Source organism: Mesocricetus auratus, unplaced genomic scaffold (assembly GCF_017639785.1).
Source record: "Mesocricetus auratus isolate SY011 unplaced genomic scaffold, BCM_Maur_2.0 Super-Scaffold_4256, whole genome shotgun sequence".
Classification (NCBI taxonomy): domain Eukaryota; kingdom Metazoa; phylum Chordata; class Mammalia; order Rodentia; family Cricetidae; genus Mesocricetus; species Mesocricetus auratus.
This window is the reverse complement of record NW_024429182.1, coordinates 71,477,477-71,505,345: the sequence shown is the minus strand read 5'-3', so window position 1 is coordinate 71,505,345 and position 27,869 is coordinate 71,477,477. Positions and strand designations below refer to the sequence as shown.

The 27,869-nt window shown below is 47.0% G+C and overlaps 1 protein-coding gene across 4 annotated transcripts; it reads left to right on the top strand.

Annotated features, from left to right (window-relative positions):
• The first annotated feature begins 6,324 nt into the window (after positions 1–6,324).
• Positions 6,325–21,612, top strand: Stx4 (syntaxin 4). 4 transcript variants are annotated; one of them, XM_005064341.4, is made up of 11 exons: positions 6,327–6,601; positions 6,796–6,897; positions 6,977–7,076; positions 7,218–7,292; positions 8,321–8,391; positions 12,054–12,162; positions 12,233–12,309; positions 12,485–12,622; positions 13,956–14,066; positions 14,135–14,233; positions 14,317–14,459. In XM_005064341.4, exons 1-10 carry the CDS (start codon positions 6,572–6,574, stop codon positions 14,216–14,218), a joined length of 897 nt encoding a protein of 298 aa, XP_005064398.1. In that variant the 5' UTR covers positions 6,327–6,571; the 3' UTR covers positions 14,219–14,233; positions 14,317–14,459. The 4 variants fall into 4 exon arrangements, with proteins under 4 accessions (XP_012967209.1, XP_005064398.1, XP_040609627.1 ...); XM_013111755.3 differs by lacking the exon at positions 14,135–14,233 and having other exon boundaries at positions 6,325–6,601; positions 14,317–21,612; XM_040753693.1 differs by having other exon boundaries at positions 14,135–14,557.
• The last annotated feature ends 6,257 nt before the right edge of the window (positions 21,613–27,869 follow it).

The following is a 27,869-nucleotide window of genomic DNA, read 5'->3' as shown; positions in this document are numbered from 1 at the left end:
TAACTTTCCAAGGTTTTTTTAAAGAGAATATAACAAGCAAACACACACTAGGTCAGCAGAAAATCCACTCGGGCCATCCTCAGACTCTGTTTTAGTTTGCTAGTAACCTTGACTTCCCTTGCATGACTTCTTACACAGCCACAGTTATACTGAGAAGTGGGATTTCTGGGTCAAAGTGTGCATTCAGGGGCTTCAGAGACTGCTCAGTGGTTAAGAGTACTGGCTACTTTCCCAGAGGCCCCAGGTTCAATCCCCAACACCCACATGGCTCATAGCCATTCACAACTCTCATTCCAGGGTAGCCAACCCCTTCTGCTCTCTTCAGGCACCACTATGCACATATGGCACACATGTGCATACACACACACATATGCACACACACACACACACACACACACACACACACACTAAAATAATAAAGCTGGGCACTGGTGGCACACGCCTTTAATCCCAGCACTTGAAAGGCAAAGGTAGGCAGAGCTCTGTGAGTTCAAGGCCAGTGTGGTATACAGAGTGAGTTCCAGGACAGGATCCAAAGCTACACAAAGAAACCCTGTCTTGAAAAACAAACAAACAAACAAAATATGATAATAAATAAATATTTAAATAGTATATATTCATTTATCACTGTGATTAAGTATCTTTTGCCTTCCTTCCACCACTCTGGGTGAAGAAGTTGCTTGCTCACCTAAGTCTCTTGTCTAACAGAATAAAGAAGTGCTTCAGTATTGTTTTACGTTTTGGGTGCTAGGACATTGAATTTGTGGCCTTGTGAATACTAGGCAAGCATTCCCCCACTGGGCTGTATCTATATCCCCAGTGCTTACTTTATATAGACAGGGTCTCTAGTCTCTGTCTCAGCCTCCAAAGTGTTATGATTACAGGCCTAGGCCACTGTTTCCAGCTTGAGTTTCTTTTTTTATTATTATGTAGGATATTGGACAGCTCATGTGTGTTTAAGACTCACACATTTTGGAGAATGTTCCTGGTCTTTGTCTATTTTTAAAAATTAAACTGAATTGGGCATAGTGGCACAGACTTTTAATCCCAGCACTAGGGAGGCAAAGGTGGGGGGGGGGATTCCCGTGTGTTTGAGGACAGCCCAGTCTTGAAAAAACCAAATAAATAAATAAATAAAAATTAAACTCGTCTTTTTTTATCAGTATGTGAGAACTCTCTAGGTAGTAGAGTGATAAACCATTTGTGTATGATAAGAATACAAATACCATTCTCCAACTTGTCTTTTGGCTTTGCTTATGTTTCTGTTATGCCAATGTTTTATTTTCACACAACTACAAAGGGTTCTCTCCTCTTCCTCCTCCCTCTCTTCCCCATTATCTTCTTTGACAGACTCTGATCTATAATACAGGCTGGCTTCAAACTTGCAATAATTATTACACTTTGGGCTCCTCAGTCCTCCACGCCCAAGTTTACAAATCCATGCTTACCTACAGTTTTTGCCTGCCTTCTTTCCTTCCCATTTATTTATTTATTGGAAACAGGATCTCCCTACATAGCTATGTCTCTAGCTGTTCTGAAACTCACTCTGTAGACCAGACTGGCTTAAGACTCTCAGAGATCTGCCTGCCTCTGACTCCCAAGTACTGGGATTAAAGAGTTATGCCATTCTGCCTGACCAGTTTGACTTTTCTAACATTTTCACAGACCTTCCTCTAACAAGTTACCAGGCCCATCTGTATCGTGGTTTGTTTGTTTTTTCAGGGTGAATCCCAGCGTTTTGTGTGTATGCACAAGGGATCTACCACTGAGCACCCATAACACCTCTGTCTTTAGACTAAAGTCCAAGGACAAAACAATAGTCTGGTGACCCAATGTCACCCATTAGAACAGGACGTGTAATGGATGGAGAGGATGGGTTTAGGAGGCTATCAGAGCAGGCACTGCTGTTTGGTCCATGTCCAGGAGGCGACAGCCTGGATGAGACCTCTAGGAGGCCTATTGATTCCAGGCCTGGAGCTTTCTCAGGAGAACATTTGAGAAAGTGCTGTGGACTGGGAGACCTTGACATGTCCATCAGGTAAAGCCACAGAAGTGAGGGTAGTCTGAGGAATGGGAGTCTTGGGTGGAACTCTATAGTGTGGCCAGGTGATAACTCTTTTTTAAATATAATTTATTTATTCTTTTAAACAAGTGGTAACTCTTAAACACACTCCTGAGCAGTGAACCACAGGAGCTTCATTTCTGTGGCCTACGGGCTTGTGAAAGCCACAGCATGAGCAATGACTGCAGGGGCAGCTGAGGCAGTTAAGAAAGATGAGGCTATCCCTGGCTCCTGGGGAGAAAGCAGGCAGAAAGGGGGAAGCAGACTAAGGCCTGCCTCAGTGCCAACACAGCAAGCATTGGAGAGAGAGCCCTGACACAGAAAAGATGGCCGGTCAGTGCTGCACACTCTGTCCCTGGGGATGGTGGGGCAGCTCTTCCTTTTTCCTTTCTCCCCTTTCTTCCTCATCCCCCTTTCCTTCTAGCTGCTGGGACTTGAACTCAGGGCCTTGTGCATGTGAGGCAAGAGCTTTAACGCTGAGTCCCAGTCCCTAGCTGGTGACCTTAGTTATAGCACAGACCCTGGGGCTAGGGTGTAGCTCACTGGCAGAGTGCTCACTTCACATGCAAATTCCTGGGTTCAGTCCCTAGCAAAGCATAATCCTAGGCATGGTAGCATATTTCTGTAACCCAGCACACCACTCTAATCAGCCTCTACTATACATGGAGCTCCAGACCTGCATACACAGACCCTACCTCAAAAAACAAACACCTGAAGAAGAGGGGCAGTCCTTCTGTCTGACAGTTCATTTCCCAATCCTCTTCTCGACAGGTCTGTCTGCTGTACAGGTATTCAGCAGGAAACTCCAACAACAAAACCAGCACACTAAGGACAGACCCTAGAGCTGGGTCTGCCTTCAAATCCTAATAAGGGCACTTACTAGTCATGTAACCTTGGGCACAGCAGTTCAAGTTTTCTGTTCTGGAAAAGAAAGACAGCAACAGTACCTCTGTCTCATAAAACTGTCACATGACTTCCAATGCTTTTCTTTTTCCTAGATTTTCTTGTAGCCCAAGCAGACCTCAAACTCATTATGTAGTTTAGGATGATCTTGAACTTCTGATTCTCCTGACTCCACTTCCCGAGTGCTGAGATTACAAATGGGCACCACTGTCCTGGCTCATGCAGTACTAAGGGTAAAACGCAGGACCTCATGCTCGTTCTCTGCACCACACAGCCCTTGTTTTGTTTCTTCATACTGGGTTCATGTAACCTCCATTTGCCTCGAAGTTGCTAAGTAATTGAGGCTGGCCTTGAACTCCTCATCCTCCTGCTTCTACCTCTCAAGTGCTGGCATTATGGGCATGTGTTACCATGTCAAGCTCAATGAATTAAATGTTCATATTGGTGCCTCAAGATGTATTAAATGTTATACAAATATTAAATGCCAAAGAAAGAATCTCATTCATTCATAACTAGATAGTATGTGCCAGGTATCATTGTGGATACTGGGGACCCAGCAGTGGATAAGGCAGGTGAAAATTCCTGTCCTCATAGTTTATATTCTAGAGGTAGGTAAGCAAAATATAAGGCCTGAGAGGCGCCGGTGGAGACAGGAGAGATGTACAGGATTGGCAAGACTGCTACCCGAGCACCTGGTGCACAGTGGGGTCGGAAGGAAGGTCCTGGACAAGCGGCAGAGTGGAATCTCTGGCACAGACACTGGGCTACTGAAATCCTCAGAGAAGCCGTCTCCACCATCATCACCATCTAGCAAAAGCAAGCACACATGCCAGCACATAGCGGGCGCCATTCTATTCTTGTTTCTTATTTAATACTTACCAAACACTAGGAGTTTAACGCTATTGCTCTCTTTTGTTTTTCAGATGGGAACTAAAGTTAAATGACTTGTCTCATAGAGCTGAATGAGCAGGGATCCCAGCCCAGGTTATCTGGTGCTGGGGTTGGGAGGATCAGATCTGTAGGCAGTGAGGACAGGACAGGTTGCTAGCCTCAGGACCATGGAGAGCTTGAGTTTAGACAGAACGGAAGGAATATATACTCCACTAACACTTACACACCCAAGGCCCACTATATAAGCCCAGGACTCAAGGCTACAAAGGGCCTAGGAAGGAACACAGAACTCAGCGGTGGCAAACATCACTCCACTTGGGGGCTGTCAGCATCATGAAACCTTGACAGTCAGAAAATAATGAGGTCCCAGTATCCTGGGACCTTAAGTTATCATCTTAATACCTGCGATTGCACCCAGAGACCACAAATGAAATACTAATGAATATTATAACCCTGAGATGCTTTAATAGAAACACCCAAAACTCCACACTGCAGCTGGAGGCCAAAGGCTGGGAAATGGGCAGGTATGACTGAAAGGCCCAGAGAGGAGGAACTCACAAGCTCACAGCAGCAAAGCTCGAATAAGAGAAGCTTTGCAGTCTGCAAGACCTACCACATCTTTCCTAACCTTAACCTTTCTTGATGTCCTCCAATCTTTACCCTTAGCAAGGAAGAAAGTGTCAGACCAAGATGTCAAAAGGGAAAAATGAATCTCCCGGGAAACAATGAAACATTCTCAACCACACACAGGGCTAGGAGACAGGCTGAGAGTCACCCCCACACAAACCTCTCTGTAACACTAACCAGAGAGTCAGAGGGAGGGGATGAGTTGGAGGCAAGTAGCAATTAAACAGAGAGGCAGCAGTTGATAGACAAAGATACCCTTGCAGAATTCACTTTTTGGTTTGTTTTGGGGGGGTCCCCAGGGGCATGGACAGACTGAAGACTACCATGACAGCATCATGACCCCTTGAACGTCAGGCCCCACAGCAGACACTCTTCTCCACATTATTCTCAGGGGACCACACTGGGCAGAGCTGGACCTCCTAAGAAACCCACCAGCACCACATCCCTCTGTGGGGTGGTTTGGGCCATCTTACCCTCCCTCCCTCATTTCCAACTCCAGACATGGTGCGTTCTAGAGGGAAAAGGACCACAGCATGGGATCCACATATGGGATCAGACAACACTTGGCAGTCGCCTACAGTACAGAGATGGGAGATCAGGGTTCAGAGACAAAAATATGACTCTTCAGAAGTCCACAGCAACCCAGCCTCAGAAACCTAGGCTTCTTGATCAGAACATACTGTTGTTTTCTTTGTGGAACCTATTCTCAGGAAATCTAACATTTATTTTTGGCTGTGCTGACACCTGCTGAGGGACACTGGGGGGCTTCTACACAATGGAAGCCCCCCAAGTGCATGGGGTTTTGGTCTGTTGGTTCCTGATGTGTCAGCAGCCCCTAAAACATATCTGTTCCATGGTCTGTGCCCAATAAATATGTCCAGAGAGACAAACCTGGGAAAATGGCACATTGAGAGAAGCTGCAGGCTTTAGTTTCAGATACATGAAAGGCTCATATTCCGATCAAGTCTGTGAGGGGCTATATGTGCCAAGCACTGAATTTGGTGCTGGGGACTCCGTTAAAGAAAAGCAAGTCATGCTAGGACTTCAGGGCTGCGGAGGTAACAATACATTTTTCTCAGTCTGAGCTGTTCTGAAGTCTGAAGGTGGCAGCTCAGCGGGACTGCAGTGCTCACGCAGGGCGTAGGCCGCCCACCTGTCAGAGCCTTTGCCAGGAGGACGCAGGGTGTGCAGGGGGAAGAGTTCCACCTTGGCTGAGGTCATTTCCCACCCCCAGATTCTCTGCCTACAAAACCCTGCAATCCTCTGACGCTGTAGACTCCGATCTCATTATGTGCTGACTCTCAAGGTCTCGTGATACTGACAGCCCCCAAATTTAAGTCTTCAGACTGCCCACGCCCTAGGACCCAAAATTAAAACAAAAAGTGAAGCCTACAAGGGTCTCCCCAGTAGGAGGCTGAGAATAGGAAGTGCACCCCCTCCCCACCTTCTAGAGCTGTAGGGGTACAGCTCAGACACAGGGGTATCGGGGACGTCGCGAGACTGAAGTACGAGACGTCGCTGACAGCGCCGGAACACGTGACTGGCTGTCGGGCACGCAGCCTGCAGAGCGGGGCCTGCCCGGTCACGTGATGAGGGGGCGCCATGGGGTGATGTGAGATACGAGGCTCTCAGACTGCGTGCAAATGACGCATTCCCAAGCCTTTGGGCAACTAGACTTCAGTCCCAACATGAGATGTTCCGGTAGAGAGGGGGCGGGCTCTCGATTCAGGCAGCCTCGCTTCCGTTCGGCTGCGCCTGCTTCCGACCTCCGCCTTCCCCCCTAGCGAGGAAGAGACAAGAGCTCGTGCGCATGCTCGGAATCACCCTCCCGAGGGGCGGGGCCGCAGCTGCGGGAGCGGGATGGGGGGAAGAGAAGGGAATTCCAACCTGTAGAACCCTGGGGGCCTATGGTCGGGCTCTAACCGGCCACTGCATGGTCAAAGGGGCGGGCCCTTGGAGGCTCGCGGGGGTGTTGGGGTTCGCAGGGCGAGGAAAGGGGTGTCAAGTGTGAGAGAGGTGCGGGACTTCCAAACTTAGAACCTTGAGGCCCTCGGGGCTCAGGTCCGGGGACGGGGCGCTCGGGCCGCCATGCGCGACAGGACCCACGAGCTGAGGCAGGTGAGACTCCGGGGCCGGGCGGGCACGCCGGCAGGAGACGCTGGGGCCCGGCGGGCGCGCCTGCATCGAGGACCCCTGGTTTTGGCTCCGGGAGGGGTGGCTGATGGCCAGGAAGGAAAATCCCGGAAGCCCGTAGTTCCTGCGGGGCGAGAACCGCAGCGGGCGAGTGGTGCCAATGACTCGGGCCCTGGCAGGGGGATCACAGCTCGGACGATGAAGATGAGGTTCGAGTCGCGCTGGTGGTGCACCCGGGTACCGCCCGTCTGGGCAGCCCAGATGACGAGTTCTTCCAGAAGGTAAGGGTCGGGAGGGCCGCGGAGTAGCGAGGACGGCAGTACCGCTCATGTCTTCAGTTCCTTTGGTATTCCTCTCTAGGTCCAGACAATTCGGCAAACTATGGCCAAACTGGAGAGTAAAGTCCGGGAGTTGGAGAAACAGCAGGTCACCATTCTGGCCACGCCCCTTCCCGAGGAGAGTAAGCGAAACCCGGGCTCACGCATGCTAGCCCGGTGGATTATGGGGGGTGTAGTTTTATGTAGATGTTGGCCGGGCGTGGGATTGGTTTGGGTTTGTGGTGGAGGCTGTGGTTTGGAAGTGTTGGCCTTCTCTCACTTAGGCATGAAGCAGGGCCTGCAGAACCTGCGCGAGGAGATCAAACAGCTGGGGAGAGAGGTCCGGGCACAGCTGAAAGGTGAATGAACTTCTAGGGCTCAGCCAGGTCATCCCCAGCGATGCAGCCCTGTTGCCTACACAGTCAAGTGACATACCCAAGTCACAGAGCAGGCCTGCGTCTAGGATCTCTGCCCTGCGGCATCCAAGCCTTGGTATTTGCATAGCACACGCTGGCCTCTCAAATTCCTTTATTAATACTTTACATTTAAATCCAAAATTACTTACTGCTATAGTTCTTGAAGCCCCGTGTGTGTTCTTTGAGCAGATGGGTGAGGGGTTTCTTAGGAGGCTTCTTCACTCTTGTGGGAACCCACTGATGTAATACAAAGAAAAACTTCTCTTAGAAGATCAGAATTAGCCTCCTCCTCCCCCACCTCTTCCTCCTATGTAGACCAGGCTGGCCTCAGATTCACAGAGATCCATCTTTCTCTGCGTTTTGAGTGTTGAGTTTGAGGTTAAGGCCTGCCGAAACCACGCCCAGTTGGCTGATCTCACCCCTTTCTTTCTTCTTCCTCCTAGTTCCTTTTTTCCTTCTCCTCCTCTTCCTCCTCCATCATTATGTATTACTACCCAAAATACTTCCCTCCTCATAAGTCACTTTGTAATAAAAATCCTACGAAGACAAGAACTTCCTTATTATATGGCTGGAATGTAGATGTAGCCCTGTATTCTGGTCCCCAAACAATTTTTTGACTCATTTAAATTTTTTAAAGATTTATTTATTTATTTATTTATTATGCATACAGTGTCTGGCATGCAGGCCAGAAGAAGGTATGAGATCTTGTTATAGATGGTTGTGAGCCACCATGTGATTGCTGGGAATTGAACTCAGGACCTCTGGAAGCCTAACCAGTGTTCTTAACCTCTGAGCCATTTCTCCATCCCTCATTTAAATTTTTTATTATACATTTTAGACTTTTTAATAACTTTTCATACTCAGTAGGTAGATCAGGCTAGCCCAAACAGAGATCAGTTGGCCTCCCAGACAATTTTTAGAAGTCTCAGGACAAGCCTTCCTTTCCATCAACCCTTGTATTTCTCCCACAGCCATAGAGCCTCAGAAGGAAGAAGCTGATGAGAATTATAACTCAGTCAACACAAGAATGAAAAAAACCCAGGTTGGTTTCGTTTTCCTAGTACTAGGAAATTTCATCAAGTGTTTCTTAGATTACTAACTGGTGACTGGGCAACCCTTAGAGATCCTTGATTCTGGGATCTCTGTCCTGATGAATTTCCATTGTGCTTAACAGAGAGAAAGAATTTGGTCTAGGTAGAGGATCCCGGTCTCAAAATGCTCAATCCATTATAACACCCTGCCACCTCCATTCAAAGAGAATTTGTTGTGTCAGACATGACTCGGTCTTGGCTGTGAAAGACATACTTTCCCAAAACTGAAGTGGGGAATTTGGACTGAATAGGGAACAAAGATATTTCTCATGTAGGACTTAGTCTCTAATAGCTTTGTTCAAGGAAGAAGAGAGAAAAATAAAAAATGGCAAGTAAGAGCACTGGCTGCCAGGACAGCCTCCAAAGCCACAGAGAAACCCTGTCTCGAAAAACCAAAAAAAAAAAAAAAAAAAAAAAAAAAGAGCACTGGCTGCTCTTCCAGAGGCCCCAGATTCAGTTCCCAGCACCCACATGGCAGTTCACAACCATTTGTTACTCCAGTTCCAAGGGATCTGACACTCTCACACAGACATCCGTGTAGGTAAAACACCAATGCACATAAAGAATAATAATAATAAAAAGAGCCAAGTGTGAAGGCATAGGCAGGTAGATCTCTGAGTTCGAGTCCAGTCTAGTCTATAGAGGGAATTCCAGGACAGCCTCCAAAGCTGCACAGAGAAACCCTGTCTTGGAAAACCAAAAATAAATAAACAAATAATGAATAAATAGAAGTTAAAATGACAAGCAAGGACATCCTTGACCCCATAAATAGAATTCAAGAGATGACAAAGGGCTGCCAAGACAGATCAGTGGGTAAGGTGTCTGCTTCTAAGCCTTATAGCCTTCTTCAGTTCCAGATCCATGTGGTATAAATAACTGACTACTGCAAGTTGTCCTCTGACTTCTACACATGTGCCATGGCACACATGCCCTGCCCTGTGAACACACACTGGAGAAATACATGAACGGATAATGTAGGGACTGGAGAGATGGCTTAGCACGCACCACTTTCGCTGAGGAACTGAATTCAGCTGTTCCCATCTGTGACCTGTGTCAGGTGGTTCACAACCATCTGTAACTCCAGCTCTATGGAGGGGCCCCCACCTTGGACACTAGCACGACCCACAGATGAAGGCACATAATTAGCAATAATAAAATATATTTAAAGAACCTTTTTAAAAGGAAGGAGAGTAATTCTGGTGGAGAGGACGTCATGTCAGGCAGTGTCTGAGCGAGGAGATTGCTCGTGGCTTGACTGGGCCCCTCTGGTGGGTAGTGAAGAGTGCTGGAATTTGTGGAGGTCAGGTTTGGAGTAGGTAGTGACTTTTGGGCATCTTGAAAGGGTGCAGGAGTGGGGGTTCAGGAGAGTAAGCTTATTTAAGGAGTCAGGAGGGGAGTGGGGGAGTAACCACCCACAAGAGTGTGCTTGCGGTGGCCGTGGTGTGAGAACATCCTGTTGCTCCATGGCAGTGTGGTGTCATTGCGGTCCATGAGTGTACCTGCAGTCTAAACAGCATCACTGCTATTCAGAAGCCTTCAGCAGGTGCACACTGCGTGCCAGTGTGCCAGACTTTTAAACCAAAAACTCTGCCCTTGAGACATTTACATTCTAGTGGGGAAAGACAGTCACCAAATAAGTATTTTACTTTTTACTTATTTGAGTCAAGGTTTCACTGGGCTGGAACTCACTATGCCGATAAGGCTGCCCTCAAACTTGGAGATCTCCTCGATTCTGCCTCCTAGTGCTGTAATGAAAGGTGTAGGCCACCCGCCAGACTTAAATTATTTTATAATCTAGCAAGTATTAGGGAACAAAACAGCATAAGAAGAGGGAAAGTGCTGGCAGGGGGAAGAAGTGTAATTTAAGTGAGGGGAAAGAGCAGAACTGAGTGGTAGGGTTTGTGCTTAGCATGCAGGAGGCCTAGGTTTCAATCACCAATATGCAAAAAGTATGTGTTTGCTTCTGCTGTGAATGTGTGTGAGTGTGCACGCACACCATGGTGCTCATGCTGCGGTCAAAGGGATGGGCTTTCTGCTTCCTCGGTGGGGTCTGTCTGTGTCTGCTGCTGCACTAGGAGTCTCTTGCCTCTGCCTCCATCTCACTTGAGGCATGCTGGGATTACAGTGGCACAGCATCACATCTGACTTTTTACATGCGTCTGGGATCATTGAAAGTGGGCTGTCATCCCTGCACAACTAGCATTTTTACAGACTCAGCCATCTCCCTAGTCCCACCCACCCCCAAATAAATTTAAACAAGGACTGGGGGTGTCAGTTATTAGAGTGCTTGCCTGACATGCATAGGGCCCCAGGTTCGATTTCCACTACCACATAATGCCACTCCCTGTTGCTGCACACCTATAATAATAGTAGGCCAGCCTGGGCTACATGGGACCCTGTCTCAAGCCAAAGAAAAGTAATAATAAATAATAAGATGAAAATCAAAAACTCAAAAATAGGTGAAGCCAGACATGGTGCACACCTGTAATTTGGAAGGTTGACCAGAGAATCAAGGAGTTCAAGGTCACCATCAGTGAGCTTAAGGCCGGCCTGAGCTATGTGAGATCATGTCTCAAAAACAACTAACTGGCCAGGTGGTGGTGGTGGTGCATGCCTCTAATCCCAGTACTCTGTGAGTTCAAGATCAGCCTGGTCTACAAGAGCTAGTTCCAGGACAGCCTCCAAAGCCACAGAGAAACCCTATCTTGAAAAAAACAAAAACCAAAAACAACCAACAAAAAAAAATAAGGTGGGGTAGAGACATGTGGTATAGAGACATGGCTCAGCAGTTAAAAGTACCAGCTGTCCTTCCAGAGGACCTGGGTTCAGGTCTCAGCGCCCATATGGTGGTGGCTCAGAGCCTTTTTTTTTTCTTTGGTTTTTTTTTTTTTTTTTTTTTTGGTTTTTAGAGACAGGGTTTCTCTGTATTGTTTTGGAGCCTGTCCTAGAACTCAGCCTGCCTCTGCCTCCCAAGTGCTGGGATTAAAGGCATGCACCACCAATGCCCAACTCAGTTTAGAGCCTTCTATAATTCTAGTCCAGGAGCCGGGCGTTGGTGGCGCACGCCTTTAATCCCAGCACTCGGGAGGCAGAGGCAGGTGGATCTCTGTAAGTTCGAGACCAGCCTGGACTACCAAGGGAGTTCCAGGACAGCCTCCAAAGCCACAGAGAAACCCTGTCTCGAAAAACAAAAAAAAAACAACAACAAAAAAATTCTAGTCCAGGAAGGACACCTGGCTTCCGTAGGCATCAGGCACATGCAGCCCACAGATGAACATGAAGATGCCCATACATGTTAGTACAAATTAAAAAAATAGATGATTGATGACTTACAGGTGCTTGTGGGGCTGAGCATTCTAGGCAGAAGGAGCAGTGTGCTAAGGCTGATGGGAGCATGTTTTGTTGAGGAAAAAACTACTAGGGAGGAAGGAAAAAGGAGGTAGTGAGGAGTGGGTGGGAAGAGGCAAAGTCATAGCATAATGGGGACCCTGGTAAGACCTTTGGCTTTCATTCGGGCAGGTGAAGGAGTCTGCCAAGGTCCCAAGGCTCTTATAGCCTCAGCACCCCATGGTAGTAGTTCCTGCTGATGCCCAGCTAGACTTTCTGTTCTTAGCATGGGGTCCTGTCCCAGCAATTTGTCGAGCTCATCAACAAGTGCAACTCGATGCAGTCGGAGTACCGAGAGAAGAATGTGGAGCGCATTCGGAGGCAGCTGAAGATCAGTGAGTGGGGTGCCCGGCCCTCAGGGCTTGGGAGCACGGAGCAGCTGTGAACTGGCCTTTCTTGTTACAGCCAATGCCGGAATGGTGTCTGATGAGGAGCTGGAGCAGATGCTAGACAGTGGACAGAGCGAAGTGTTTGTGTCCAATGTGAGTGACCCCAGCCAGCGTCCCTCTGGGCCTTCCATCTTTGAGACCAAGGCCAGACCAGGAGTGAAATGGAATGCCGGGGTCATGGGGTAGAGGGCTGTTCCAGAAGCTCAGCAGAAATTTTGGACCAGCGCTCGTCTCCCTGTAACATCTCCAATTCCTGTCTGCCTTCCAGATCCTGAAGGACACACAGGTGACACGTCAAGCTCTGAATGAGATCTCAGCACGACACAGTGAGATCCAGCAGCTAGAGCGCAGTATCCGTGAACTCCACGAGATCTTCACTTTTCTAGCTACTGAGGTGGAGATGCAGGTCGGTATCCAAGGAAGCCCTGTGCAGCCTGAGACCTAGCTGTGGCCTGGAGTTAAACTCTACCCTTAAGACACTCACCTGGTGACAGTGGTGCAGCTGGGACAATATATGAGGCCACTGGCAGTGGATCCAAGATCTAACTCTAATGCACAAACTGACTTAGTGGAGCCCATTCTATATGGAGAGATACCTTGCTCAGTCTAGACACAGGAGTGTGGGGGTGGAAAGGTGCCTTGGTCCTCCTCAATGAGATGATGGACAGACTTAGTAGACCTCCTAGGGGAGATCTTACCCTCTCCGAGGAGAAGCTGGGAGGTGGGTGCGGAAGTGGGGGGAGTGGGAGGTGAGAAGGGGGAACTGGGATTGGAATATAAAAAATAATAATAAGTTAATAAAATAATAAAAAAAGACACTCACCTGGGATTTTATGCCCTTCCAAGATCCAGCATGCTCCCAGGCAATCCCCACTTCATCCTTAGCCAAATTCTACCCACCTCCACAGCTGCCTCAATGGTTACTCCTTTATACATAACATTCCCACCTGTGCCTCCAGCTTGCATGTCACCTAGGCATGGCCTTGATCATGATTTCTCTAAAAGCCCCCTTCATGCTCTTAGAGTTGTGGGAAGCTATCCCTAACCTCTTAGTCTCTTGAATGGCACTCTTAGGTTGGAATAGCATTCTTATGCCCTGCTGTAGGGGTCAAGGTGAACATCAGCCTTGTCCTGACCTCCTGAGCTGAACTCCACAGTGAAGCTGGTAGTCTTGGGAAAGGGCTTCCATCCAGTGGGAATACCAGGACCAAAGATGGTGATGCCAGGAGGAGTCGGAGAGGGATAGAGACAGGCCTAAAGAATGGCTAAGTTCAGACAAAAGTGTACTATCTATGAAATAGGCACTCGCCACAGGAAGCGATGACGGCCAGCCTCCATTACAAATGGAGGCTATGGTACAAAAGATTAGAAGGGACAATATGACAGTAGCCATGCTTACTCTGAACATTTGTGAGCTCTTGTCCTGCCTTATCTTTGTTAGTGTAGGTTTTTTTCTACCAAGAATGTCTTGACTAGCCAGGTGGTGGTGGCTTACACCCCTAATCCCACTACTGAGGAGGCAGAGGCAGCTGTATCTCTGTGAGTCTGAGGCCAGCCTGGTTTACAGAATGAGTCCAGGACACCTAGGGCTACACAGAGAAATCATGTCTCAAAAAACAAAATAAGACAAGAACAACAAAGAATATCTTGATTATTTTCAGTCAGAGCTGGGCAGAGTAACTGTTCCCCACCCCCAGGCCTGGTTATCCCTCCCCGTAACTGTCCCTTTCTCTGAGCAGGGGGAGATGATCAACCGTATTGAAAAGAACATCCTGAGTTCAGCAGACTATGTGGAGCGTGGACAAGAGCATGTCAAGATAGCCCTAGAGAACCAGAAGAAGGCACGGAAGGTAAGCCTCTCTCTGCTCCCAGCCTGGGGCTCTCCAGTAGACTTTCCATGACCCCCCCTCTCCCACAGAAAAAAGTCATGATTGCCATCTGTGTTTCTATCACTGTCCTCATCTTGGCTGTCGTCATTGGCATCACCATAACCGTTGGATAATGTCACATGTTCTTGGTGAGAAATGGTGGGCCTGCCCCATCCCTGGCACTAGCCTTCCTGCCTCCTATCAGACCCATTTCTTTCTCCTTCCCTTGCAGGCACTGGGAGAACCAGAGACCCAGCATTTGTGGAGGCAGGGCAGGCCTCCAGCTGAACCCGCCCTCACACTGGCCCTTGTGCAGAGGGGCATATGGCTCTTCTGGGGTTGGCAGCTGCTCAGTCATGGAGTCTCCCCTTCATGCCACAATGCCTGGGAGAGAGTTTGCAATGTCCTGTTTGTCTGGGACACATGGTTTTGTAGAAAATTTAAAAAAAAAAAAAAAGGAAAGAAAAAAGAAAGCTTGGTGCCACCTGTGCCTGTGTGTTCCTGGAAAGGCTAGCCCCCAGAACTCCAAGTATTTATTCTGTTTTCTTCCTGGCCCTTGCTGGTGCCTGGCCCAGTATAGATAGGCTCAGACCAGACTTCTCTAGAAGTGCAACCACAGCAGGCTAGCTCTGCCACAGGGAGGGTGAGGTAGCCAGGGAGAGCTAGCACTCACAGTTTGGACAACATATCCCTGAAAGGATAAGCTGCCTAGCCCAGCACTGGGACATGGGTGAAGTGTATGTGTGAGAGGTACCAGTGGTGTCCCTGAGGCCAAGATGAAGAGAGAAACACATGACCAGACAGGAAGAGTAGTTCTCAGTGGGGACATTTATGTGGAATGTTAAACATAATAGGGAAGTTGCCAGGCAGAGGAACCAGCAGTGCCCATCCTGTGATCAGAGATGGGCACTGCCTTTTTTTTTTTAACATTTTAAAATTTATTTATTGTGTATATAGCGTATGTCTGTATGCCCACACACCAGAAGAGGACAACAGATCTCCTTACAGATGGTTGTGAGCTACCATGTGATTGCTGGGAATTGAACTCTGGTCCTCTGGAAGGACAGCCAATGCTCTTAATATCTCTCCAGCCCCCAGGCACTGCCTTTTATAACAGGAGTGCTTAGAGACTCATCACCCCACAGTGACTGCTTGTTTTGTTTTGTCTTAAAGATGATTTATTTATTATGTATACAGTGTTCTGCCTACATGTAGGCCTGCAGGCCAGAGAGGACACCAGATTTCATTACAGATGGTTGTGAGCCATCATGTGGTTACTGGGAATTGAACTCTGGACCTCTGGAAGAGCAGGGAGTGCTCTTACCCTCTGAGCCATCTCTCCAGTCCCAGTGGCTCCCTGGTTTATGGGGATTATCCAGTGGAAATAGGCAGAGGATCCTGGAGCCTAGTTTTTTATAAGACACATGAGCTACAGGTCCTGATTCTGTTTCAAGGCCAGCCTGGTCTACATAGCACACCCCAGGCCATTCAGGGATGCTTAGAAAGACTCTCCCTCTCAGTGGAAAAAAAATGAGTATGCAGCCTGGTATGGTGGGCCACCCTTAATCCCAGCGTTCAGGAGGCAGAGGTGGGTGGATCTCTATGAGTTTGAGCCTGGCCTGGTCTGCATAGCAAGCTCCAGGACTACATAGAGAAACCCTGTCCAAAAAAAGTGTGTGTGTGTGTGTGTGTGTGCGCGTGTGTGCGTGCGCGCGCGCATGTATATGCATGCTCACATGGACGTGCACGCAGAGGTCAGAGGTTAAACTTTGAGGGATAGGTGCTCTTCTTCCATTCTGGGTTCCAGACTCAAACTCAGGTTGCCAGGTTTGTGTGGCAAGTTCTCTTACCTGCTGAACCATCTCGCTGGCCCCTGATTCTGAATTTTCCAGAACTTCTCCTCCAGGTGCATGGCTTCCAGAGGAGGATGTAGCTTTTTGTGAGGCACATGGTTCAGGAGTAAGCTGCTCTTAACTCAGGCTTGCTTACATTCAGTGGTCCTTCGTCTCCAAGGCTTTCCAGCCACCCTGACTCATCCTGCTCAGGCATCACTCACTCCCTGTAATTATGCTGAGTCCTGCAAGGGCTAGAGTCAGGCTGGTACACTTCCTGGCTGTTTTGGGAGGGACAGAATGGGGAATTGGCCAAGTGGTCCCTGCCCTCCTTCATCTGGCTGACGGCCAGCCAACAGCTGGAGTATTGACCTTAGACTTCATGCGTCTTGCTATCTGTATATGGAATGTGTTTTGATCTCAACTAGGAAACAATGTTAGAGAGCCTAGGTTTTCCCTAAGGAGCATCAGGATTGCTCAGTGTCCAGGGAGCGGCCCCTCCCCTCAGCATAAAGTGGCTCATTTTAGGAAGCTTATATGTATTGGGCATCACATGGAGTCCCCAGACATACCTAAAAGTAGAATCACTGAGTGTAAGAGACAAGGTAAAACTTGTGCAAAGGTGAAAGGCTTTGGGCTTGCGGAGGAATGACGGGGGAGTAAGCTGGGACTTTACAGGAAAGAGCACTCATTCCGTGGAACAGATGTTAACTAGATGACTATTGGATGGGGGAAGCTGGGGACCAGGGCAGTTTTGCTCGAGTACCACATGTATTTGGCTCTGGGGACTCTAGGCTTCCCTGTTTTACATATCTTTCTCCCAGAGGCTTCCAGCTCCAGCTTACTCCTGGCCTGTTGGCTTCCTATGTCCAATTCCTTATGCTGCCTTCAAAGTAAAATAAGATCAAGGCACCAGCTGAGATCTGATACAGACCCTGGACACCTACATCTATGCAACTGAATGTCTGTCTTTACATTTTTATTACTTTTGTATTTATTTGTGTACACACGTATAGAAGTCAGAGAATGACTCAAAAGATTATAGTTCTTGTCTTCCATGGTGTGCGGTCCCATTAAACTTAAGTCTTCAGGCTTGGAGGCAAGTACCTTTATCCACAGAGCCGTTATTTACAGTCAGGTGTGGTGGTGTATGCCTGTAATCCCAGAACTCAGAAGGGGAAAACAGGAGGGTCCTTATGAGTCTTAGGCTAGTGTGGGTTGCATAACAAGTGCCAGAGGACTAGCCAGGGCTCTGCCTCCAGACTGCCCATGGACAGAACAGGAAGGAGGAAGGTAGTGAGGTGTGGTGGTCAGACCTGGAGGCTGGCGGGACAGTTGAAGGTCATCCTCGGTCTGAGGCTACGCTGGGGAACTCGAGAGGTGGGATACAGCAGAGAGGGCTGCAAACAACACAGTTAGGGCCTAGGCAGATCATTCACCATAGTGTAACCCTGAAGACTGGAGATCAAACCCTCAGGACTTGCATGACGCCTGTGTGGTGGTCTGCATAGGCCATCCCAGTGGCCTCTGGTGAGTTGGAGTTGGAGACAGGAGAGCCTGAGAGTCAGCTCGCCTGGCAAACGAGACCTTGTCTCAAACAAGGTAGAAGGTGGTTGTCCCCGACCTCTATATTCACTCACAATATGAAAATGCACACACGGACACATACCATAACATACAAACTATTAAAACTCATCTTTATGACAAAGCCATATCAAGTGTACAGTTCACGCCTTTGTTTTTCAAGACTGGGTTTCTCTGTGTAGCCCTGGCTGTCCTGGAACTCACTCTGTAGACCAGGCTGGCTTCAAACTAAGGGATCCCAGCCTCTGCCTCCTGAGTACTGGGGTTAAAGGCGTGTGCCACCACCATCCGGAACACTTTGCCCTTACCCTAAATTGCAGTACAAGTTGTATAGGTGATTTTTCCTTTAATATTTTTAGAATATAAATCTCATCACCACAACCAGGTATAAATGTTGCTGAGAATTGCCCAGTAAGTCTAATACTGCTGGCAGTGGTAGTACACACCTTTAATCCCAGCACTAGGCAGGCAGAGACAGGCAGATCTCTTATTGACAGAGAAAGTTCCAGGACAGCCAGGGCTAACAGAGAAATCCTGTCTCAAAAAAAAAAATCCTATTACTCTGTTGTTTGTTTGTTTTGGCTTTTGAGACATAGTATCACTTTGTAGTCCAGGGTTGCTTTGAACTCTTGGTAGTCCTTATACATGGCCTCCTAAAAGGGCTGGGATTATAGTTGTAATTGAGACTGGATCTATACTAGGTTGGCCTTGAACTCCCAATACTACCTCAGCGTCCCAAGTGCTGGGATTTCCAGAAGGTACTACCATGCCCAGTTTAGGCTCTTACTTCTTATTCTATTACTCTGAACTGAGGGGAGAATTAATATTGGCAAACCAGTGGCCACTGCAAATTACAGTCAACACAAACATTAACCTCTCTAGGTTGTACTCACTTCTGCGTGTGTGTGCATGTTTCCTGAGACTGGGAACATAGTGTACATAGTGCTCAGACTAGTTTAGTTTTACTTTATTTCATGTGCCTGAGTGCTTTGAGTAAATGGATACACACCACTGCCCATGGAGATCAGAAGAAGGCATGGCTCCCTGAAGTGAGTCATCATGTGGGTGCTAGGGACCAAATCCGGGTCTTCTGCAAGTGCTCTTCACCCAGAGCCATCTTTCTAGCACCAGCCCAGGCTAGCCTTGAACTCACTGTGTAGCCCAGCTTGACCTCAGACTTATGCTGGTCCTTTTGGCTTAGCCTCCTTGGTGCTGGGATTGCAAGCATGTATTTGCTATTACTCATTATCAAATTATGACATTTAGAGGCTTATAGTCCACATTTATTATTTCACAATTTTGGAGGCGAGAAGTCCAAAGCCAGTGTCACTCAGCAAAGGCCAACTGCAGGACTGCTTCCTGCTGGTGGCTCAGGACAGGCTCTGTTCCCTTTTCAGGTCTATTCATTGCTTGTACCCCTTAGCTGGTGGACCCGTCTTCCACCGGAAAGCACATCAGTCTGTCATCACCACTTAAAAAAAAAAGATTTATTATGTATACAGTGTTCTGTCTGCATGTAACCCTCCAGGCCAGAAGAGGGCACCAGATCTCATTACAAATGGTTGTGAGCCACCATGTGGTTGCTGGGAATTGAACTCAAGATCTCTGGAAGAGCAGTCAGTGCTCTTAAATAACCTCTGAGCCATCTCTCCAGCCCTGTCATCACCACTTTCTAGCAGCAACTTTTTAACTTTATTTTTATTTTATGTTCATTGGTGCTCTGCTTGCATGTCTGTGTGAGGATGCCAGATCCCCTGGAACTGGATTTACTGACAGTTGTGAACTGCTGGGAATTGAACCCAGGTCCTCTGGAAGAGCAGTCGGTGCTCTTAACTGCTGAGCCATCTCTCCAGCCCCTCTAGCAGTAACTTCTGTGTCTCTCTAATACATGCTTTTGTGGGGCCAGGTAGTGGTACAGGCTTTTAATCCCAGCACTCAGGAGGCAGAGGCAGTGAATCTCTGAGGCCAGCCTGGTCTGCAGGTAGTTTCAGGACCCCCAGTGCTACACCGGGAAACCCTGTCTCAGAAAACAAACAAACAAAGCTAAATGTCTTTGTGATTGCATAGGGCCCACCCGACAATCATGCAGCATCTCCCGCTCATCCAGTTGCACAGGTCCACAGATGGTAATTGTGCTACTGGGCAGACTCACCACTTCCAAGGCTTTTGCCATATAAATTAAGGTTAGCAGACTCCAGTGATTAGGGTATGAACACGAAAGTGTGTGTGCGCGCACACACCATACTTCCTATTCCACGTCTTTCCACATCTAACTTAATTTAGTAACTTAGTCACAAAGTACTTATTGAGCAAGACTCATGTTCCAGACATTACTGTAGAGCCTGGGGAAGAGAAATGGAAATAAAGGTGAGGTCTCTGCTTTCATACACAGCATCTGTTAGTGGAGAAGTCAGGCGAATAAATTGTTAAGATATTCCAAAACTGTAATAGGTGTTATGAAAAAGGATGGCAGAGAGCTCTTACCTTTTACAGGGGAGCGAGGCTAAGGCAAAAAGGTGGGGAGTCTGATTCTAGCCTGGGCTGCATATCAAGACTGTCTCACACAGAAAAGGGCAAAAAGGTGGGGAGTCTGATTCTAGCCTGGGCTGTATATCAAGACTGTCTCACACAGAAAAGGGCAAAAAGGTGGGGAGTCTGATTCTAGCCTGGGCTGTATATCAAGACTGTCTCACACAGAAAAGGGCAAGTGGTGATGTACACCTGCAAGTCCCAGCGCATGGGAGGTGGAGGCAGGCAGATGTTTGAGTCTGAGGCCAGCCAGGTCTACATCACAGGTCTCAGGTTAGCCGGGCTACAAAGTGAGAGCCTGCCTTTAGAAACAAAAGTAAATAAACAATACACTAAAACTGGCAGGGTGCTACGGTGCACGCCTTTAATCCCAGCACTCGGGAGGCAGAGGCAGGCGGATCTCTGTGAGTTCGAGACCAGCCTGGACTACCAAGTGAGTTCCAGGACAGCCTCCAAAGCCACAGAGAAACCCTGTCTCAAAAAAACAAACAAACAAACAAACAAAAAACTAAAAAACTGGCAGGGTGCTAGAGATAGTGTCCTAGTAGGTTCTCACAGGAGCTATTTTAAAAAGGATGACTAATACCCAGGTTGGTACTGAGACTCAGAGTGGAACAAAGCCTTGAAGGGTTATTTCTAGTCTGAAAACGTAAGGGAATTTTCCAAGGTGGGGTTTTGTTTATTTGTGTTTTGAGACAGGGTCTTTCTTAGTATCCCCAAATGACCTGGAACTCACTATATAGATCAGACTGGTTTCGAACTCAGAGAGATCAGCCTGCTTCTGCCTTCCACATGCTGGGATTAAAGTCGAGTGCCACCACACCTAGCTCCTAGGTAGATTTTAAAAATATCTTCAAGGTTTGTTTAATTCATGTTTATGTGTGCTGAACCCAAGAAGGCCAGAGGCACTGGAGCCCTGGGTCTGGGGTTACAGGCAGTTTAAACTACCTGATGTGGGTTCTGGGAACCAAATCCAGATCCTCCGAAAGAATCGTCATCACTCACCAACAGTGAGCTGTTGCTCCAGCCCTCCAGGTGGATCTGTACATCGCTTGGAATGGGAGCTTCCTTTCCCTTCCTTCCGGCCAGCTGTCTGCAGTTGTGGGCTGCGCTCTTCCACCCCTTTGCAGGTGGGAGCGGTGGTGGGAATGAAGCCAGGGCCTCATACATGCTGGGCTAGCCTGTACCACTGAGCCGCATCTCAGCCCTTCTTCAGTCGCCCAGGTCCACGAGGAGTAGCTGCTGCAGAACAGACTGTATGCACACTGTGACCTGCATCTGATTTACTATACCTACTGTGTGACCTGCAGCTGATCTTACTGTACCCACAGTGTGACCTGAGCTGATTTACTATACCCACAGTGCGACCTGCAGCTGATTTTGATGACTGATAAAATCTGGGGCTTTAGACTATGAGACTTTCTTGGACTTTGACAGGGTTAGAATTTTGGGAAATGTCTTTTTGTATGTGGGACAGACATAGATCTTCGAAGGCTAGAAGGAGAGATGTGCTAGGTAAAATGACAGCTCCCTGAATACTCCATGCCCTGACATATACAAATATATTCCTTTACATGGCGAAAGGTGCTTAGTGGGCTTGTTTTGTGTTCAGGTCTGGGGACTGAATTTGTAAATACCAGGAAATGACACTCGACCACCGAGCTACACACCCAGTGACTGGCTGAATGGCTGACTGATCAGTGATTGGGTCTCACTGGGTACCCAGGCTGGTGCTTGGCTTGTGGTCCTCCTGCCTCTGTCCTAAGGAGCTGTGTCTATCATCACAGACAGCTGGCAAAAGGAACTGCAGATGTAACTGGAGTTACTAGTAATAAAGGGTAAAACTGCATTATGCAGACAAGTCCAATGTAATCGAACAAATAACAGAAATCTGCATCTAGCGATTAAAGACTAAGGCAGAATGAAGAGTCTGAAGCTGGGGATGGTCAGAGTCGTAATCCAAGCACTCAGCAGGCTGGAGCAGAAGGGTTGCAAGTTTGAAATCAGCCTGGACTACGTAGCAGGACCCTGTCTCAAAAAACAAAGCAAACAAACCCAAATAAGGGCTAGGAAGATGGTTCAGTTGGTGTTTGCTGCGGAAGCATGAGGGCCTGAGCTTGAATAGTTAGTACCCCATGTAAAAGATGGGCCCAGCAGTGTGGGAGGTCAAGGAGTATGTCTAGGGCTTGCAGGCCATTCAGTCTGGCCAAACTCATAAGCTCCGTGTTCCGTGAGAGCACATCTTTATAAGATAAGGCAGTTGTTGTTTGCTTTTTACTCTTACCTTTTAGGTCCCCACACCCAGTTCCCAAATAAATCACACATGGAGGCTTATTCTCACCAATGCCTGGCCTTAACTTGTCGTTTCTTGCCAGCTCTTCTTAAAGTAATCCGTCTACCTTTTACCTCTAAACTTTTTGTTTTGTTTTGTTTTACGAGACAGGGTTTCTCTCTATTGTTTTGGAGGCTGTCGGTCCAGCCCAGCCTCGAACTCACAGAAATCCGCCTGCCTCTGCCTCCCGAGTGCTGGGATTAAAGGTGTAAGCCACCACCGCCCGGCTTACCTCTAAACTTTTATCTTTTTTTTTTTTTTTTTTTTTTTTTTTTTTTTGGTTTTTCAAGACAGGGTTTCTCTGTGTAGCTTTGGAGGCTGTCCTGGAGGCTCTGTAGACCAGGCTGTCTTTGAACTCATAGAGATCTGCCTGCCTCTGCCTCCTGAGTGATGGACTAAAGACATGTGCTACCACCGCCTGGCAAAAAGAATAATTTGATATAAATGTAATAACTGAAGTGTAAGATGTGTAGATAAAATGAAAAAACGCTGTTGAAGGAAATCAGAGCTCTAAGGTGGGTTGGAGAGGTGGCCGAGAGGTTAGAGCACCGGCTGCTCTTCCAGGGCTCCTCAACTTGGTTCCTAGGTAACCAAGTCGGTAACTCCAGTTCTGGGGACTCTGACACCCTCTTGGGGCACAGACATCCCAGTGAAACACCCATGCACACAATAACAATAAATCTTTAAGGCTGGGTTGTAGTGGTGCAGGTCTTTAATGCCAGCACTTAGGAGGCAGAGGCAAGCAGATCTCTGAGTTCAAGTCCAGCCTGATCTGCAGAGTGAGTTCCAGGACAGCCAGGGCTGTTACACAGAGAAACGCTGCCTCGAAAAACAACTCCCCTAAAAACAAAAGAAAACAAAACAGAACAACTAGAACTTTAAACATTAAAATAAATATCTAATTAAATTTAAAACTTTCCACGCTCACAGATCAGAAAATTCAATATTGTTAAAATGGTAATATGTCACAAATGTTATCAACCGATTCAGTACTACTACCAAAACCGTAACTAGCTTTTTAAATTTCTTGACAGCAAAATCTGACAATCTGATCCAAAAATCCAAATGGAGTTAAGTGTGATGGCATACATCTGTAATTCCAGCACTCAGGAGGCTGAGACAGGAGGAGAATGGTGGGTTAGAAGCCACCAAGGACTACATAGTGAATTTGGGGCCAACATACAGCTCTCAAATCCAAAGACTACATAGTAAAAATAAAATGGAATTGTAAGATCAGAAAAAAAAAAGTTGGGAGAAAAAATAAATAACCAAGTTAGAAGTCTCATAGACCCTGATTTGAAGTTCCTACAAATCTATACTAAAATCTATACTAATCAGGGAGAGAGAGAGAGACAGAGAGAGAGAGAGAGAGAGAGAGAGAGAGAGAGAGAGAGAGAGAGAGAGAGAGAGAGAGAGAGAGAGAGAGAGAGAGAGAGAGACAGAGAGAGAATGGCTCAGTGGTTAAAAGCACTTACTGCTATTGCAGAGGTCTGGGGTTCCATTCCCAGATCCACAGTCGTTCGCAACCATCCATAATGCCAGTTCTAGGACACCCAACCCCTCTTCTGGATGCACAGACATACACGAAGTCAAAATACTTAGAAATAAAGAAATCTCTTTTTAAAATCCTACAATAATTCAGCAGTGTGGTTTTGGCAGAATGGCAGACAAGAAGCTGAAGGTGTGACTTAGCATTTGCCTAACAAGGGTCAAGCCTTGGGTTTGATCCCCAGCTAAAAACCAAACAAAACCCCTCATATTTACAATTAGTTTATTTTTTTTTAAAGAAAGCCAAGACAATTCAATAGACAAAGAATGGTCTTTTCCACAGATCCTTCTGAAACAACTGAAAATCCACAGGCAAAAGAACAAAGTTGAACCGCCTGCCCCAAACCATTTACAGAAATTAACTCAGAATGGGCCAAGTATCTTAAGTCTAAGGGTTTCTAGCTATAAGAAACACATAGCTTGTAAAAATACATCTGTGGTGGCTGGAGGAATGTCTCTGCTCTTCAGAACTTGCTGCCACATCAAGTGGCTCACAATTGCTTGTCATTCCAGCTCCAGGGGACCTGAAACCTTCTGTAAGCACCTGTGCTGACATGCATATAACCCACATACAAACATATAATCAATAATAAAAATTAAAAACAGAAAGTTTGTAAATAAATCATAAACTTTATCACTGTTTTAATTGTATGTTCATGTGCCTTTGTGTCAGAGTGCACGGAGGGTCAAAAGGGTGACTTTCTGTAGTGGATTCTCCGCTTCGACAATGTAGGCTCCAGTGATCAAGCTCAGGTCATCAGCCTTGGTGACAAGTGCCTTTTGCTCCATGAGCCGCCTCAGTGTCCACCATGCCCTCCTCTCTCCATGATGGCCATGTAACTTCTTTTTATGACACCAAAGTCCTCATTAAGCGCTAAGCAAATGCTCTACCACTGAACTACATACACTCTCAACTCTAAAGATGCCCCCCTCCATTTCTGACTGCCTGTGTACACCACATCACTGCTGGAGGCCAGAGGACAATGTGGAAGAAGCGGTTCTTTCCTCCCATCATGCAGGTCTTGGCTATGAACCTTGGGTTGTCAAGCTAAGTGCCAAATACATTTTACTGGTTGAGCCATCTCAAGAACCTAAAGGATTTCCCTCTCAATCCCAATGTCTGAGAACCTGGGCATAAGGATTTCCCTCTCAATCCCAATGTCTGAGAACCTGGGCATAACCCTGCTATTCTCCCGGGGCCACTGCCTGGCTAACCCTTCCTGAACTATGGTTGCTTGCTGCAGTGTCACTCATGACTAACACGAGGGGCATGGATAGGAACTGCATCCTGGTTCCTTCCCAACATGACTCAACTCTTACAAAGGCACAGGATCCCAGTGTGGTGGTGCATGGTTGTAATCTCAGCACTCAGGAGGCTGAGGCAGGAGAAATCACCTCAAGTCCAAGGCTAGTCTGGGATAACACTGGGAGACGCTGTCTTAAAAAAAAAAAAAAAAAAGAAAAAAAGGAAGGAAAGGAAAAATGAGTTCCTATAGCAAGACTCTAAGGAGGAAAAGGAATAAGCTTAGGAAGGGAGTTGTGGCTCATGTTGACCTTTAGCTTTGCCATAGCTACAAATAGAAAGGGAGGCCCGAGTGGCTATAATGTATGACCTAGAATCTTATTCAGCAGCCTGCTAGGCCGGCAAAGTGGCTCGGCAGGCTGTCAAGACTGACAACCTGAGTTCTATCCTTAGGTCCCAAATGGTGGAAGAGACCTAACTCCCCCCAAGCTACTCTCTGACTGCTATACGAGCACCGTGGTACATATGTACCCACACACATACATGTGAACACACACAAAACAAGTATAAAGTAATTTTGGGGGTGTGTTAGTGACAGGGTTTCTCTGTGTAGCCCTGGCTGTCTTGGAACTCACTCTGTAGATCAGACTGGCCTCAAACTCAGAGATCCCCCTGCCTCTGCAGTGCTGGGAATAAGTGTGCAGCACCACCACACAACTAAATGTAAAAGAAAAAAATTTTTTGGCTTTTCGAGACAGGGTTTCTCTGTGTCTTTGGAGGCTGTCCTAGAACTCACTCTGTAGACCAGGTTGGCCTCGAACTCACAGAGATCCACCTGCCCCTGCCTCCCAAGTGATGGGGTTAAAGGCGTGCGTCACCACCGCCCAGCCAAATGTAAAAGAAAATTTTGAAGAAGTATTCCATGAAGATTTGAGGACTTTGTGACTTGACCCTGAAGGGGAACACACTAACGACTTCCACCCTGCCACACTCCAAAACCCTGGGTCTGCAAATCTTACCCTCACCTTGTTTTTTCTTTTCTCCCCCCACCCCGTTTCTCTGTCTAACAGGTGGTTTTGTTTGTTTTTTTATTGTTTCACTTTTGAGACAGTCTCATGTCACATTAGACCCCTTTAAATACCCTGCTTCTACCTCCAAGTGCTGGGATTATAGGCATAGGGGCTACACCTGTATAACTCATTTCCTAGGTATCTCTGTGTGTGCGTGTGTGTGTATGAGCGTGTATGTGTGTTCATGCATATATGTATGCTCATGTGATAATGAAGACAAAATTCATGGAGTCATCTAGACATTTTTCAAGGAAAGCTATGTACTAGTCTTTCTTTTCCCCAGTGATGTGAACAATCACATTTGCCATTAAAAAAAAATTCACAAAAATTGGTGGCAATCCCAGAACATTAGATGCTGAATGAATGAAAGCATCATAAGATCAAGGCCACTCTGGGCCACACAGCAAGACTGTCTCAAAAAAGCAAAGCAAAACAAGACAACAAGCCGGGCGGTAGTGGCTCACACCTTTAATCCCAGCACTCAGGAGGCAGAGGCAGGCAGATCTCTGTGAGTTCAAGACCAGCCTGGTCTACAGAGTGAGTTCCAGAACAGGTTCCAAAGCTATACAGAGAAATCCTGGTTCTAAAATCCCCCCTAAAAATAAATAGGCTAGAGAGCAATGGCTGCTCTTCCACTGGACCCAGGTTCAATTCCCAGCACCCACATGGCAGCTTACAACTGTCTGTAGCTCTGGTTCCAGCGATCTGACACCTTCATACCAATGAACATAAAGTCAAATAGATTGTTTTAAAAATTTTTTTAAATAAATAAAAACAACAACAAAAACAATAAAGGAAAGATTGATAAAATGTGTTGGGCTTGGTTGTACAAGTCTGTAAACTTAATCTCAAAATAAAAACAATAAAGGGCTAGAGATATAGCTCAAAGGTAAAATGTTTGCCCAGCCTGCTTGCGGCTCCTATTCAATCACCAGCACTCCAAAACTTAAAATAAATACTAGTAAGTTCAGATACACTTGTTTCTAGATCCTCTCACTCCACTGATTGACTTTTATTTTTGTACCAATCATTATTTTTTTATTCTAGTGCTTTGGTTTTTAGCATCAAACACATCACCTCTGTCTTTTGTTTTTAAGTATTATGGGCTGGAGGTGCAGCTCAGTGGCAGAGCAAGTGCTTATTATGTCCCATAAGAGCTTTGGATTCTCAGACTGGATTAAAAAACCCTTTGGGCTCTTTTTATACACTATAATGGTACAATTAACGTGCTGCTGGATGTTTTCAAACATCAGGCCAGTAGCAAGCCACAGGCCAAGTCATCTTCCACTTTCTAGCTGGGATGGCCACATTGAAAACACTGATGATCACAGCATTGGGGAGACTGGTGGGAACTTCACAGGCCAGTTACAGAGTTCGTACAGAGACCAGTCCCAGCTTGATACCAATCTCACAAATCTGGGGGGAATGGCAAAATCATCTGCTCTCAAGTTTGGTTTCACTGCACTGACAACCAGCTGGCATCATGAAATACAAAGAAAGGGTAGTAAACACTCAGCAGAGGGAAACCCTGTTCTGTTCTGTTTCTCCCTCAAATGAAAGACCGTCAGGTGTTATGGCATATGATGGCAAATGCTTAGGTAGCTACAGCAGATGTACCAGTTTGAGGTCGGCTTGGGCTTCACTGTG